Consider the following 16,722-nt stretch of genomic DNA (forward strand, 5'->3'; position numbering starts at 1 on the left):
CCACTTTGATTTACTCAAAGAAAAGGATCCCACTTTGATTTGCCCAAAGAAAACCAGTGTTATTTTTATAGATGCTTTCAAGAATTGCCTCTGCTTCTTAATGATCATAGCGATGTCCCTTGCAAGCATTGGCAGAGTCATGGCTGTCATCAGTTGCTACAAATTCCAGGAGTACCATCATTACCTCGACCAATAACTCCCAACTTGCTAACAGCAGCGACATTGTCACAACTACCCACATTTTTACCATTGCCGTCTTTGCCAAATACACCCCCAACTTCGTCTCCCACTACCTCCGTTTTGACAATTTTGGTTGCGCTGTTTCTCACGTTATTCATCTACACTTTTGAGGTGTGATTTAGGCTGAATACATATTCATATACAGGTTGTCAACTATTCAACTCATATAAGTCATACCTATTGAACCCTTTACTCCTTCACAAAACATTTTAATTGAATCCAATCACGTGGCATTGACTTTGACACAGCATGACATATGTAATACACTCTCTTAAAGGAGAGTGAGAAATCATAATTAATCAAAAAAAAATTAAATATAAAAAAACTCAACCAATAAAAAAAACACATTAAAGAAATTTTTTTATAAAAAAAAAGAAATAACCATATCTTCTTTTCCATATCTCTTTCTCTATTAGTGACTTCTTTCAAAATCATTCATATATAAATTGAGTGAGAAACTATAATTAATTAAAAAAATTAAATATAAAAAAACTCAACCAATAAAAAAACACATTAAATTTTTTTTTTAAAAAAATATAGTCATATCTTCTTCATATCTTATTCTTCATTAATGGCTTCTTTTAAAATCATTTATATATAACTTGAGTGAGAAACCATAATTAATCTAAAAAAATTAAACATAAAAAACATTAGCCAATAAAATAAAAAAACATTAAATTTTTTTTTTTGAAAGTCATCATCTCCTTCTTTATATCTTCTCCGTTAATGGCTTCTCCATGGAGAGGGGGAGTTTTCCTTCTAGGAGTAGTAGTATATGTAATATTTAGAGATACGAAGAAGAATAAGATACAATTTTTTTAATTATTTTTTACTTTTTGTGCTCAATGGACGAGGAGGGGGGAGGGGGGTTGAAGGGCTGCTAGGGGTGGGTTGTATTAATTTTTTTTTTAATTATATTAAAAAATTATTTTTATAATTATTTTAAATTAAAATGTCATTATGTTATTATTTAATTTGCCACTTTGCCACATCATTGACGTGTGTATTACACGTATTTTATATTTTTTACCACATCAGCAGATTGAACTCAATTGACACATTTTGTAGAGTAAAAGATTCAACAAATACATGACTTAATTGAAATGCCTATATGAAAAAAATCGAATAGTTGAAAACCTATATATTTATTCTTCCTGTGATTTACTTTTCCATCTAGTCTAATATATGACTTGTATTCCATCCCTACTCTTTTGGAGCTCCATCTTCCTAGGTACAAACAAAATACCCAATATACTCCCACAATGTGGGTCTAGAAAAATTGAAGTGTACGCAGATCTCGCCCCTACCTTGAGGTATCATCCAACAAATTATACGTTTATGTCCACCTGTATTCTTTTTTCCTCACGCAAAATTTTAAGGTATATTTGATGATAAAAAATGAAAGCCCCTGGATGTATTATGGCACAATGAGCAAACTGCTAACTATAAGACAATTTCAAAGCAGTCTATAAAAAACACAGTAACGGTAATAGTAGAGGAAACAGGACAGATAACCAGTCAACTTCCATGCTAATTAACAGAACCGTGCATTTTTCAAGAAGTATCCATTGATAGAGGTGATCTCCATCTGAACTTGTTTAGCTGTATCCATCATATCATCAAAAGAGCTCTTTTCACATGGCAGTGCAGCTAGGACAACCGCAGAGATTTATTTTGAGCCACCGATATCTTACCCAAGGCACAATCAGCCCAAAAAAAAAAGACTATTTCCAGATTAACACAGTTTCAAGATTCAGTTTCAGTTGTCACCTAACAGTTTCTCATCACAAATATAGTTCTCGAATACATGTCAATTAGTATTCTGGAAACTGACCTGAATTAATGTAGCAACTATAGGCAGCAGAAGGGACATCAGTTGTGTGCTTAAAAAGATTACATATAACATTTGAAGTCCTCGAACTAACTAAAACAAGTATGGGTTCCATAAGGTACATCAATCTAAAAGTGCCGAAGCAGAGGAAGCTATCCATTCTTCAAATTAATTGGTTCAAATTCCGACACTGTTTGTTGAACAAAAGCATAACCACCTTAATGTTATCCATTCTTCAAATTAATTGGTTCAAATTCCGACACTGTTTGTTGAACAAACGCATAACGACCTTAATGTTAATTCCCTTATCTTCATGCACCTTCACTTGAATATTTTCCAGGAAGTCATCCCACTATGATGGCACTGCAGACACGAGACTATTTTTTGAGCAGCCTAAATCAACAGCTTGAAAGCAATTTAACGCACTGCAAATTTCAGAGAAATACAAAAGCAAAAATAACAGAAAATACAGCATCAGCCCATTAGCAAGCCAATGTATCAGATTTCATCAGCCCATAGGCAGCCAATGTACCAGATTAAGTTAGCGAAATTACTAAGGGGCCAAAATACACAAAATCTTCCAAACTCGGTGTAGCAAAAGGATACTTCAACTCAATGCAAAACTTTTACCAAGGAAGTTGCACTTTGCTTTTAAAAAAACATAAAAGTTTAATCTATGTATTGAGTCCACCGTCTATTTCATCGAAACCACAAAAAGCAAGCCCCACGCATAACTTGATGAATATTCATTATTTACAGTCTCATTACATACTCGGTTAACTAAAAGGATAGTTAATGATATATACATACATATGTATATATGATTAATCCAATCAAGTTTATTATATATGAAGGATCTGTTTTTGCTTACCTCCTTATTTTCATTATTAGTTTTAACAACAGAAACTTCTGTCCACATAAAATAACCAGTTTGCATAGAAAGGGCTATTTTCATGTCCACTTCAAAACATCCTATTTGTCCTCAACCTCTACGCAGAGAATAGTTAAAATTTCCAGAACCTTCTTAACTAATACAGTTCACATTGCCTATATAATTGAGAAAATGCAACAAACATTTGCTTTTATAACCGTGGCTTCCGGGTCAGCTTGCGCGCACCTCGACTAATTCCATGGGATACCTGCTAGCTTCCTACCAGCAACAGGTCCAGGTAACACTGTCCACAAATGCTAGAAAAGATGGGAAGAAATCACCTAGTGTTTTTTCGTCTCTCTCTGAGAATTGAACTTGAGACCTCATGGTGCTCAACCCACTTCATTGAACCACTAGGCCACCCCCTTGGGTGCAGAAAAGCAACAAACATAACGAAATGAAAGTAAGTGCTAGTATTGAAACATCAGGTAACAGCATACTGTATGAGGAAGTATCAATTTGCTCAGGAAGCTCTTTAATATCCACTTCGAACCTTGCCTGGACCTATATTTGGTAAAGCACAAGCAAGTCAGAATAATAGGATCGATAGAATAAGATAATTGGATAGAAATATCGAAGTTCTCTAACCTGATTAAGTACATCAGAATCTGATGCAGATGAGACAAATGTGATGGCAAGGCCTTTAGTTCCAAACCTACCAGCTCTACCCACCTATACATTTATAAGTACTAGTTAAGTGTACATGTTTTGCACGTGTATTGCGTTAATTAACAATATATGTATATAAAAAGAACAAATTATTGTATGCACGCTATATTATTAAGTACAGAACTTTAAAAAGATGGAAGTAAAAGTTTTAAAACAAAGTGTACTTGAAGAGGAACATGATAACTCACCATCACACTAACAATTAAGGAGCAAAATTAAATATGGTGGATAAAATTTTGCCACTTGATATCAAAAGTCAAAATTATGTTGGTAATACACTCTACAATAATTTAAAGGAAAAACGAACTACATAATATGTAAGCATAATAATATAACACAACTACTTGTAAAAAATTAATAATAACAAATACGATTATAGTAGAGTAGAAGATAATGTCAATAATCTATGACGCATTAATTTCAATCTCAAATCAAAAGATCAAAGAAAAGAGAGTTTAGAATCTAACTTTCCAAAATTCACAAGGAAAAGAATGAATAAAATATGTAACTCATACGATACTCAGTCTCATAATTTCTCACTTCAAAATAAAGTGTCAATGTTCGTATGCAAATTCTACACCTAAATGAATTCTAATCCTCAAAATATGGGGAAAAACTAATATGAAACAAAAATTAAGAATTCTAATCCTTAAATTATGGAAGGAAAACCTAATGAAAAATATCACACAAATTCTACGCCTAAACGAATTTTAATCCTTAAAATAGGTAAGGAAAATTAAGAATTCGAGTCTTTAATTATGGAAGGAATAAAATTATAGTAACCTAATGAAATAAAATAATAATTTGAAAAAATAGTAAATGACATTTTTGTCTATTGTACGAGTCTTTTAATTAAGGGCATAATGTTCGATCAACATATGCTCTTAAAGTAATATAGCTAAGATAATTATTAATATCTGCATAAGATGTAGAAATTGAAACAGAAAACCAAGAACCGGAAAGATATGAATTACTCTGTGAAGGTAAGTATCTGCAGAATCTGGCATGTCATAGTTAATAACAATATTGACCCTTTCAATGTCGATACCCCTGCCAACCAAATCAGTTGCCACAAGAATTCTTTTGTGCCCCTCCTTGAAACCCTTGTAGCGAGTCAATCTACTCAACAGAGAATAGTTATGGATTAAACTTGCATCAAATACAAATTAATAAAAATATGAGGGCAGCATATATAATTGGTGCAGCCTTCTAATTCCCCTCAATTCATACAATAGTGATGAAAATTGAACACAACAATATGTGCAAGTTTTGATAACTACACAGGGAAATAGGAATGAACAAGAAAATAGTAGAACGTTAATAAAGCAGGTTAATCAGTATATTTAATCAATGCAACTAACAGAAGAATCCTAGAAAGAGTATATTTTGTTGAACTGATATCTGGATAACATCATTTTTACTCCGCACATATAACTTTATTAGGATTGTCAACAAATGGAGCTTGGACATAACTCAAAGAGCTCATTTTGGGTTTCAAAATTAAGTACATATGTGAGTGCATATAAAGTGGAGAATGGTTGAAAAATAAATTAAATGGAACTTTAGTGGGCAAGCAAATAAAGTGAAGATCACTTGAAATAAAAGCTATACAGACCTCTCTTCCTGAGTCATGCCAGAGTGGATGCAGATAGATGGAAAATTGCAGTCAACAAGCAACTTGTTCAGTTGTGCTGCTCGGCTTACACTCTTGACAAATATTACAACTTGATTGAAGTCCAAAGCATCCAGCAAGTCATTCAGCTTCCGGTTCTTCTCTGCTTCGCTCAATTTGATGTAGTGCTATCATGAAATAGAAACTAGGTAAGAACGCTACTATTTTAAGAATGACGTGAACATATCTAGGTCCCAAAGATGTACCTGTACAAGTCCATGAAGGGTCAACTTGGCCTCATCATCAACATAAATTTCCATTGGCTGAAAGGAACAAATGTCATACCAAAGCAAATTAGGAGCTTCGTGAAGCTAATTGTATCCATATGAAATGAATAGGACAAGATCCCCCTGAACCGAGGTTCTTTGAAATTTCTCCTTGCAGATAGTGTAGAAGCACATCAACTATTTCTATTGTTGCTAAACATGTGTTCTCATGATGTTGAGAGAAAACCACTTAAAGCTGCAACCATCAACACAACCCCCCACCCACCCAGCCCCACACACCATTATTCCATTTCCACTACATATCTCCTCCAAACCAATCGACCTTTTCGACTATTATCTCATCACAAGTAAAATGAAAAAATAACAAAACAAATTGGGACAAGAACAAGCTGACTAAAAGCTTTAGCGCATCAATCACATTCCCACTCAACTACTGGACTCTAGTGATCCCTCATCATCTTTGAGCTCCACTATAAAAGAAAATTGGACCAGATACACCTTATCTCGTGCAGAAAGCTGAAATCATGGAAAAATGGTAAGACTTCTAAATTGAACAGCTGGCCACAGGGCATTACATCTTGCATGAATTTCTTGCAAATGGGGCGAATCTCTTTGCTGAGTGTTGCTGAGAACATCATTACTTGCTTGTCATGAGGAGTCATCTTGAAAATTGCCTGCACATCTCTTCTCATGTCTGTTTAAAACACAGGTAATCAGCAAAAGAGCTACTGAAAGAGCCTCATGCACGGTTTTGAACGTCGATTAAGTTAGAAACAGGAATCATGAATCATACTATGTAGCTAACACATACCAAGTGCTTCAAGCATTTTGTCACATTCATCCAGTACAAAATGCCTCACATTCCTCAAAGACAGGTCCTTGTCTCCAGCCAATGCAAGTATTCTTCCAGGAGTTCCAACAACTATATGAGGGCATTCATTCTTCAGAAGCTCCTTGTGAAGTTTGATATTTACACCACCATAGAAAACAGCAACCTTGATATCAGGCAAGTATGTGCTGAACCTCTCAAATTCATGACAGATCTGCAGAAACCCAAGAACCCCACAAAAAAAAAAAAAAAAAAAAAACCTTTCTACATGAGGAAGCAGAAAGAAATTTTGAGAAAAAGAAATTTGCATATCTCAATACATACCTGATAAGCTAATTCCCTTGTGTGACATAGAACCATGGCAGCAACCTGACCAGCAACAGGTTCAATCTGTTGCAGAGTTGAAAGAACAAAAACAGCAGTTTTGCCCATTCCAGATTTAGCTTGACAAATAACATCCATGCCTAGAATTGCTTGCGGAATACATTCATGTTGCACTGATGAAGAACCAAAGAGATTGGAGCCACAGAGACCTCAGTTTCAGTTCAAAAGAGTTTACCATTGTACATCTCCAAAATAGTAGTAATAGTGATAATTTACCTGAAAACAAAAGATAGAAAGAAATCATTAATACCTATCAAGAAGATGAGGAACAGCATCATAACAACAACAAACGAATAATACAATTACGCCTCAGTCTCACACAAGTTGAACAGTTCATTTCACTAACCATGTTACTCCATCTAAACTCATCTCAAGTCAATTTTATCATACAACATACCCAATGTATCCCCACAAAGTGAGAGTACGGGGAGGGTAGTGTACGCAGTCCGTACCTCTACCTCAGAGGCGAGGTGCAGAGGTTGTTTCCGATAGACCCCCGGCTCAACCTATTTTCTAGGAAAAGGTATAACAGAAGTACAAGAAACAATAGATAGTAACAAAACAACAAATAGCACATAAACAAGACTACCACAAAACAATACTACAATTAATCTACATGAAACAACAGGCATCACCAAAACTCCAAGAACAAGAATCTACAAGCGTAACACTACAACTACTAGTACAGACAACAAGACAAAGCACTCCTACCTACTAACATAGACCCACTCCTTGCTACTAACCTTCTATCCTAATCCGTGTCCTCCACATTTTCCTATCTAAGGTCATGTTCTCAATAAGGTGTAAATGCGTCATGTCTTGTCTAATCACCTCTCCATAATTTATTTGGTCTACCTCTACCTCTCCTGAATCCATCCATAGTCAATCTCCCACACCTCCATATTAGGGCATCCGTGCATCTCCTCACCACATTCCCAAACGATCTCAACATCGCTTCTTGCATCTTGTCTACCACCTAAGCCACTTCCACCTTATCTCGTATCTCGGATACCCTCATTTCTAATCCTATCTCTCCTAATCACACATCAAGAGCAGCATCCTCATCTCTCCACCTTCATCTTTTGGATGTGAGCTTTTAACCGGCCAACACTCTACCCCATACAATATAATTGGTCTAATCGCCTGTACAATTTTTCTTTAACTATTAAAATAAAAGTACAAGAATTTCTTTATATATATATTTTTTTTGATAACCTAGAAGTTCTTTATATTTTCTACATACACATAAATCCCTCAAGACTACCTACAAAAGTATAGGATGTAAAGTAAAAGTGCAGATGACAACATATTCTCAACTACTCCCTCTGTTTCAATTTACGTTACTCTATTTTCGTTTTGGTATGTTCCCCCTAAAAAACAACCTCTTACTAAATTTGCGAACAATATAACTTAAATTACTCATATATGAGAAGCTTTTATAGCCATAAAATATGATAAAATATTAGAGACCACAAGTTTCAAAAGTTTTATACTCACGCAAATGTTATGACAAGTTTAAGACCACAAGTTTAAAGAGTCTTCATTTCTTTCTAAAATTTTAAAGGAAACCTGGTGCACTAAAGCTACCGCTATGCACGGGGCCCCGGAAAGGACTAAACCACAAGGGTCTATTGTACATAGTCTTACCTTGCATTTCTACCAAAGTCTGTTTCATGACTTGAACTCGTGCCCGCCTGAACACATGACAACAACTTTACCAGTTACTCCACGACTCCCCTTTTTTTTCTACAATTCTATGCTCCGTAAATAAATTAAAATAGGAGGATGTAATAGGTACCGCTTATATATGTTTTTTCTTCCATTTTGCCCACTATTTTAGTGGTACCACTTATTCCATTTCTGTTAAGAATTTTGCAGCAAATGAAATGTGGAACAAAATGGATTAGTTGTATGAAACTGTGTCATCTCTGTTAAATCCTCAGTTCTGGTAAATGGGGCACCAAAGGTTGCTTTGTTTTGAAAAGAGGGTCGAGATAAGACGACCCCCTTTCACCTTTCCTTTTCACAATTGCAATGACGGCCTTAACAACATGTTAATAACAACACAGAGAAATGGATGGATCAGTGGTTTTAATGTGGCACAAAAAAATTTCAGAAGTTACACGTTTGCAGCATTTTGCAGCATGCTAATGACACACTGATATTTTTTTATGCTGGTCAGAACCAATTAACATATATGAGGATCATTTTAATTATCTTTGAGGCAATTTCTGGTCTACCTATTAACTAGAGAAAGAGTCAGATCTTTCTGCAATAGACAATATACAAGAGTTGGTGGATATATTAGGAGGAGATATATTAGGGGCCAAATCAAGATCAAAAGAAATCTGGAAGAATGTCATGGAGGAATGTGAAAGAAAGTCGTCCAGATAGAAAGCTCAATATCTATCTCTGGGAGGCAAACTTACTTTGATAAATGTTGTTCTTGATGCCCTCCCAACCTATATGATGACCTTATTCTCCATCCCAGCAAGTGTGGTACAAAGGTTGGATAAAATCAGGTCTTTTCCTTGGGAAGGTAACAAAACCAAGGAGGCCTGGGTATCAAGAACTTGAAGACTCAATGTAAAGCACTGAAAAAGAAGTGGTTTTGGAGATATGTTCAAGAGTCACAAACTCTATGGAAAAGGGTGATCGGGCTGAAGTATGGGGATATGAATGGTTGGGTCACCAATGAAGCAACCAATCCTTATAGTGTAACTGTTTGGAGGTCAATCAGGAAATGGTGGACTATAATGCAAAACCACGTCGCCATCAAAGTCTTTGATGGTAACAAAACTGTCTTCTGGAAAGACCGGTGGTTAGGCAATAGAAATCTTACAGAGATGTTCCCAGACTTGTTTGCTCTTGCTCAACAACAAGACAAAACTGTGGCTGATATGTGGTCTCCACAAGGTTGGGATTTAAGCCTCATACGAAACTTTAATGATTGGGAAATCCCAAGAATGGTGGAACTCCTTAAAGTTCTTGAATCATTTGAAGGTTTTAAAGAAGGGAAGGACAAACTTTGGTGGAGTGGATATCACAAAGGAATTAACGAGGTCAACTCTGGATACAAGCTACTAAATAGAACCACGCCACAAGCTAGCAGGTGGTCATGGAAACAAATCTGGAAAACCAATACCCCCTGAAGGTTGCGTGCTTCTCATGGTTGTTAGCGAAGGAAGCTGTGTTAACACATGAAAATTTGAGGAATAAGAATATAATTTTAGTCACACATTGTTGTCTATGTGGAGAGGCAGCTGAGACAGTGGGACACTTATTTTCACATTGCAAATTCACTAGTCAACTATGGAAGATTTTCATCAATCTCAAAGGCATATAATGGGTAATGCCTAGCAAGATTGCTGACACTCTATCTAGTTGGGAGGAAGATGGGAAGGGAGCAAAGAACTTGAGCTATTGGAGAACTATCCCATCTTGTATTTGGTGGACTGTTTGGAAGGAGAGAAATGCTAGAAGTTTTGAAGACAAAAGTAGAACACTTCAGAAGATTAAGACAGACTGTATTTTGCTTTTGTGTTTTTGGTGTACAAAGAACTCCCTTATAGAGGCTGAAGATATCCTAGAAGTTTTAGAATCTTGCTAGGATGGGAAGCCTTTTCTTTTTTATTTTTCTATCTTCTTTTAGCTAGATGCTTACTCTGTAAAGGGGTTTTATGCACTACCTAAGTGCTCGTTTATAATACAAATGTTACCTTATCAAAAAAATATATATATACACCATGTATTTAGGTGTGCCTCTTTGGGCAAAAGGCAAATCCATAAACATATGGAATAGTGTCACTGAGAGGTGTGAGAAAAGATTATTGAGATGGAAATCACAATATCCATCCTTAGGTGGTAGATTGGTTTTTAATTAAATCAATTTTGGATGCTTTTCCTACATGCATGATGTCTCTATTTCCTCTACCAATTAGAGATGAAGAGAGGTTGAATGTTGTAAGGAGGAATTTCCTGTGGCAGCATAACAAAGAGAAGAGAGCTCTCCACTAGGTTAAATGGAAAAATGTTATATTAAAATGTTACTAACAGATAGAAAGATGGTGGAATGGGAAAAGCTTGAAGAAGCAGAACAAATGTTTACCATTGCAGTGGTTATGGAGGTTCACCAGAGCAGAATACATATTATGGGTCAGAACTATTAAAGCCAAGCATGGGACAGAAGATTACTAAATTACTGAAAATGTGACAACTCCTTATGGAATTGTGGATGTATTTGAAATGTAGGGCGAGAATCAACATTAAGGATGTAAGGAAAACATTAATTTGGGAGGACAAATGGATGGGTGGGGCCAGCATTATGATCTCAGCCTACAATAAAAGGCCACAGTCGGTGATGTATGGTCTGCTCAAGGATGGAACCTAACCTTCAGAAGAGCACCACAAGATAGGGAAATACCAAGAATATCCGAGATGTCGAAGCTATTGGAACAGTTCAGGGACTTATAGAGAGATTTGATTGCCTCGGATGCGAAATAAACCAATGGAATGTTCTCAGTTGGATCTGCATACAGTGACCTAAATCAGGTGGGATTTCAGTTAAGCTTTTGGCCTAGGAAACACATGGAAAGTCAAGATTCTATATCCGGTGTTTTTTTTTTTACTTACTTGGTAGCTAGAGGAGCTGTTTTAACTTAGGAGAAACTTAGAAAGAGGGAAATTCACCTATGTTCAAGATGTTATCTATGTGGAAAGGAGGCAGAGACAATTAACCATCTGTTTTAACATTGCAAATTCACAAACTACTTATAGGATATGATTTGAAGGGCGTCCAGTGGACAATGTCTCAACACTGTTGATTTTCCGGCAAACTGGAATGAAGGAAACAGAGACAAGGAAAATTGTCCGGATGGACAATTAGGAAGGAGAGGAATTCTAGATGCTTTGAATATACAAGCTGCACTTTACAGAAGATCAAATCTGAAAAATTAGATAGTCATGATGTAATTTCAGAAGTATTAGGATCATTATAAGAACAAGTTTGTTGTAGATATCCCTTTGGATCCAGCATTAAAATGTTGATGATTACTTACAACAACAACAACAAACCCAGTGTATTCCCACATAGTGAGGTCTGGGGAGGGTAAGATGTACGTTGTCCATACCACTACCTCCGGAGAAGTAGCAAGGTTGTTTCCGATAAATGTTGATGATTACTTAAACATAAAATATGTTACCATGTTCTAGAAAAGATCCTTGGAAATAACCTCCTTCCAAGTGATTTAGATCTACCTTGTTCCCTTTTAATAACTTAATTCACCACATCTACGGTGCACCGGGTGGTCGACGTAAGACATAACCAAATCATCTCAAACTACCTACTCCAATTTCATCCTCGATACATGCTCCTTGAACCTTTTTATGAATGTAGTCATTTCTAAGCTTGTCTAGTCTTATATGACAGAACATCCATCTCAGCATCTGAATCTCTCCAACACTCATCTTGCGAATGTGTAGAACTTTAACGGCCAACATTCACTACCATATAACATTTTGGTCCAAATTGTTCCATAGAACTTGCCTTTAGTTTCAGTAGGCATCATTCTATCACATACCACCGCCTCAATGGCATTCAACCAACCAACTTGATTTTGCTCTCTCGGAACAGCGAGCCTAGATGTCTGAATTATTTGCATTTAAGCATAGCAATCCCGTCTAATCCCACCTTAATTTCACTCATCTTACATTGACTAAACTTGCATTACATATACAGTAAAAACTCTCTAAGTTAATATTCGATAAATTAATAAACTCTCTAAGATAACATTTTTCTCCGGCCCTGACATGGGCAGGTGGAAAAAATTACCAATTTCAATAATAAGATAATATATTTTCGAAAGACCGCTATATAAATATATGGCCCCATTAATATTATAAATAAATTAATAATTCTTTAAAATTACAAAAATATCTAAGAAAATTTAGTGAAATATGATTATCGTGGTTTTGTTTTTTGTTAAAATTTAAATCTAGTTGAAGCTCATCTCTAACTTTTCTAATTACATCCAAAAGTTCCAATGTTGTCTCTCAACTGCACCAAAAAATTGTGAAAAGTTTTAGACGCAATAAGTGCTTATGTGAAAATGGTTCCAAAGATATTGTAGCATCTTCAACTTCCTCAGCAACATTGTTTTCTCCAATGGTATCCACAATTTCTTCTAAGCTTTGAACCTCTAAACATGTATCATTTTCACCTAAGTAATCCAACAAGCTATTGACATCCATTTTATTGTGGTAATCGTTGTTAAAAGTTAAATCTAGTTGAAGCTCATCTCTAACTTTTCTAACTGCATCCAAAAGTTCCAGTGTTGTCTTCTCGAACTGCACCAAAAAATTGTGCAAAGTTTTAGATGCAATAAGTGCTTCTTACGTGTAAATGGATCCAAAGGTATTGTATCGTCTTCAACTTCATCGGCAACATTGTTTTCTCCAATGGTATCCACAATTTCTTCTAAGATTTGAACCTCTGAATATGTATCATTTTCACCCAGATAATCCAACACACTATTGACATCCATTATATTGTGGTAATCGAGATTATTAATCATAACATCAAGTTCATGAATGTCGTCTTCACAAGTGGATTCATTTAAATTCCTTGAGGCTTCATCCACCACACGAATTTCGTAGTGTCAATACAACGTACTTCATGTACAATGAATTTATTTTTTACATTAATTCAATAAATATGATATATAAAGTAGTAAGATACAATGATTTTGATGTAATCAAAATTAAACTTCATTGAATCCTGAAAACACTCTTTAAATTAATAAATATTAATTAATCAATTAAATAATGCCTCTACAAAATAATAATATTTCATGGTCCCAACAATCAATTTATCAATGTCAATCAGAAACAACCTCTCTATTTCATCTGAGATAGTGGTATGAACTGCGTATACTCTACCCTCCCCAGACCCCATTTATTGGAAATATACTGGGTATGTTGCTGTTGTTGGTCCCAACAATATTAATTTAGAGAGGTTTTAGTGTATTCAACTTATCCTAAAAATTTTATCTCGAGAGTGTTTCTCCACAGTTCAAACTTTTAGTCGACACCCTCGTTGATTTCGTCAAATAGCATTATATCATCGGCAATAACGAAAGAATAATCAAAAGACAAAAAAGAAAAGATAAAACTCCAATGTCTACATTTCGCAATATCTAAAATGATATGTATACTGATCAGAAAAAGAAACTGCACCACATTCTAGAAATTTCAAACAGTATTTCTATTACATCCCCGCCCAAGCTTGCGCTGAGAAAAGCTACATGCTTCAATCCATAGGGTGTTTGACAGAATATGCCTAAATTCAGAACTTCAAAGTTAGAGGATTCAGCCCAAGATTGTTGACCTACTAGTAATTCACTGAGTTAATATGCGGGCCCAATATGAAACCTTCAGCTCATTCAAAAAGACTTGGAATCGGAAATAATTTCATATATTTATCAGTTCCAGAATACAGTTATAACCTTCTTGGATGCACCACAAATCGACTCTATTACAAACATTACAACTCCCAATTATTTTCTTGCTAATGAGGGTTCTTCAGAAGACATGTTTAAATTGTTGAAAACTCCAGTTCAAGAGTTGGCATAAATAAGTAGACACCTCAACTTGGTAAGTGACGAAGATGAATGATTTGACTTATTCCAGTAGCAGCTATTTTCATATTGTTTTCGTCATACCCAGTGTTCAGGGAAGCGTGGTGTGGAAAAAAGCAACAAAGGCTCCGCGTCATGCATTCTGCAAAGCGTGAAGTGATGCGAGCACATCATTGCTAGAGAAAGAGTCATGTATATGGAGAAAGAGTCATGTAGTTGGACCTCCATTGCTAGAGCAACTTGTCTGAACTTTCTAGCTCTTGTCAGCTCATCTTGACCTATCTATGCTCACAATTTCATTGTGCAATAAGCAATTCCCTCATCATTTTTTATAGAAGAGCCTACTTTAGCTATATTCACAAGCAACAATTACAGCACCCTGAAAGTGAAAGCATATATCTACCTGTCATTTTTTCTTATATACTTTCAGAGTAAAGAAGGTAACAGGAGGATGAATTTTTTTTCACAAGCAGGACAACAAACATACCCAGTGTAATCTCAAAGGTGGAGACTGGGAAGATAGAGTGTTCGTACTCTATTGCAAGTCAGTATGAAGCTTTTATGCACAGCAGTACTCAAATTATAAATCCAACGAACAAACTAAGGAAAAAGATTTTCTGCGAAATCAAGTGCCCATAAATGAGTTGGCCAACCTTCAGAAGGATGCTCAAACCCTGAATCCACAATAGACCGCAATAGCTCTGGCTTTAGCAGAAAGTCTCGAAATCCGGAACTGTGAATGCCAACATAACCCCTGCTTTGGGAAAATAAAGCATTTCAAACTTGGTTCGTTATTACGATAGCTGCACTACTGAGACTAATGGTATGATTCAATGCCAAAATAGCTGAGTCAGCAATACAAACATTAGACATATTAGCTACATTCGAACCCAATTCATTTAATAGACCACAACTCTAAGATTGAAAAGAAAAAACCAAGAAAATGATCAAGCAGACATATAAGCATATTGACCATTTTGGTCAGAGCTGATGAAATTATTAAACACATGCAGCACACACACAGAGAGAGAGAGAGAGAGAGAGACAGAGAGAGATATACATACATACATACATACATACATACATACATACATGCATGCATGCATGCATAGCGCCGGACCTTGAGTCGAATTGATCGTATCATGTGCAATGTCCACCAATGATGGTTCATTAATGTCCCTTAATGAAGACACGATGTATTTTGACTCTTTCCTTTGTTTCTTCCATTCACTTTCTTGTTTTTTAATCAAGATATAAATACATATAAATGTGTATGTCACAGTGTGTACAAACGCCAAAACAGTACTCACTCCGTTTCAATTTGTTTGTATGATTTTGAAGTGGAACAGAATTTAAGAAGGTTCAGAATTTTGATTTGTGTGGTCTTAAACTTAAGATACCTAGCATGTACCAGAATGTCTTTCAAAATTGTGGTCTTAAACATGTAAAATAGAAAAGTTGAAATGAAAGAATTGCTTAAAAATGAAATAGGTACTCTTTTTCAAACAAATTGAATGATGGGAGCAATATATAAAAACATAAATGAGGCAACAGAAACGTAGAAGTGAAGAGTAAAGCTGACTTCTTGGCGGACTCGCCATTAACTTTGGCAGAGATGGAATCAGGGGCTTTTTCATCATCTTCTTCATAGTCGAGAAGCTCCTCCTCGTAAGCATCGTTCTCCTTTGTGTCTCCCATTATTCACTAGCTGAAGAGCACAGATCCAACCAAAACAAAATCAGCAAATGAGGATTCACTACGCAAAATCAAACCGGCAAAAGTTAAGATAACATCGAAGACCCTTAAATAAAGAGATTCAATTACCTTCTTGGATTTCTGAGAATGGTTTAGTTCGTTGGGATACTAGGGTTGGGGTTTGCGTTTGGGTTTGGTCGCCTCTGCAAAGAAAAATGTTAGGAGAAAATACCAAATATTAAAATTTGTGGATGATTAGTGTTTAGCTTGTTTTTTCTACGGCAAATAGTCCTCAACTTGGCATGATTTTTTATTTTGATACTTCAAGTATAATATATTTATTTTAAATACCTTTACAAGATATAAAATATGTTACTTTAATACTTTTTACCCTGATAAAAGTTAATTCCAAACACAAATATTTCAATCCATCCACGTGAATTTTATAAATCAATTAAAACCTATGATGCAGAATTTAACTTTCCACATTAACATTCAGCACTTAAGAGGAAGTAAAATCCCCAAAAGTCTCTCATTTCCAACTTGACTGAAACCGATTGAAAAACCTTTGATAAGTCAAAGATATTTTTTTTATTTTTAATTTATTTTT

At 35.4% G+C, this 16,722-nt stretch overlaps 1 protein-coding gene across 6 annotated transcripts; it reads right to left on the minus strand.

Moving 5' to 3' along the window:
• Positions 1 to 1,997: 1,997 nt before the first annotated feature.
• LOC107873253 (DEAD-box ATP-dependent RNA helicase 15) lies at positions 1,998 to 16,396 on the minus strand. Of its 6 annotated transcripts, none has more exons than XR_001675199.2 (12): positions 16,242 to 16,396; positions 16,000 to 16,125; positions 15,071 to 15,171; positions 6,724 to 6,896; positions 6,382 to 6,613; positions 6,146 to 6,264; positions 5,550 to 5,606; positions 5,287 to 5,471; positions 4,646 to 4,790; positions 3,591 to 3,674; positions 3,189 to 3,506; positions 1,998 to 2,434 (listed from the first exon to the last, which is right to left on the minus strand). XR_001675199.2 is itself a non-coding variant. In XM_016720020.2 (12 exons), exons 2-12 carry the CDS (start codon positions 16,113 to 16,115, stop codon positions 2,424 to 2,426), a joined length of 1,287 nt encoding a protein of 428 aa, XP_016575506.1. In that variant the 5' UTR covers positions 16,116 to 16,125; positions 16,242 to 16,396; the 3' UTR covers positions 1,998 to 2,423. The 6 variants fall into 6 exon arrangements, 5 of the variants coding, with proteins under 5 accessions (XP_016575506.1, XP_047270800.1, XP_016575505.1 ...); XM_016720020.2 differs by having other exon boundaries at positions 3,443 to 3,506; XM_047414844.1 differs by lacking the exons at positions 15,071 to 15,171; positions 16,000 to 16,125; positions 16,242 to 16,396 and adding exons at positions 14,502 to 14,796; positions 14,905 to 15,060 and having other exon boundaries at positions 3,443 to 3,506; positions 6,724 to 6,999.
• Between the last annotated feature and the right edge of the window lie 326 nt (positions 16,397 to 16,722).

Source organism: Capsicum annuum, chromosome 6 (assembly GCF_002878395.1).
Source record: "Capsicum annuum cultivar UCD-10X-F1 chromosome 6, UCD10Xv1.1, whole genome shotgun sequence".
Lineage (NCBI taxonomy): Eukaryota > Viridiplantae > Streptophyta > Magnoliopsida > Solanales > Solanaceae > Capsicum > Capsicum annuum.

Bases quoted from the DNA above. Each gene is read 5' to 3' on its own strand.
- LOC107873253 (XM_016720019.2), bottom strand. From the start codon at position 16,115: ATGGGAGACACAAAGGAGAACGATGCTTACGAGGAGGAGCTTCTCGAC. The intron at 15,172-15,999 runs GTCAGCTTTACT...TTCCCAAAGCAG, and splicing joins AATGGCGAGTCCGCCAAGAA to GGGTTATGTTGGCATTCACA. The intron at 3,675-4,645 runs GTAATTCATATC...ATAAATGTATAG, and splicing joins CAGATACTTACCTTCACAGA to GTGGGTAGAGCTGGTAGGTT.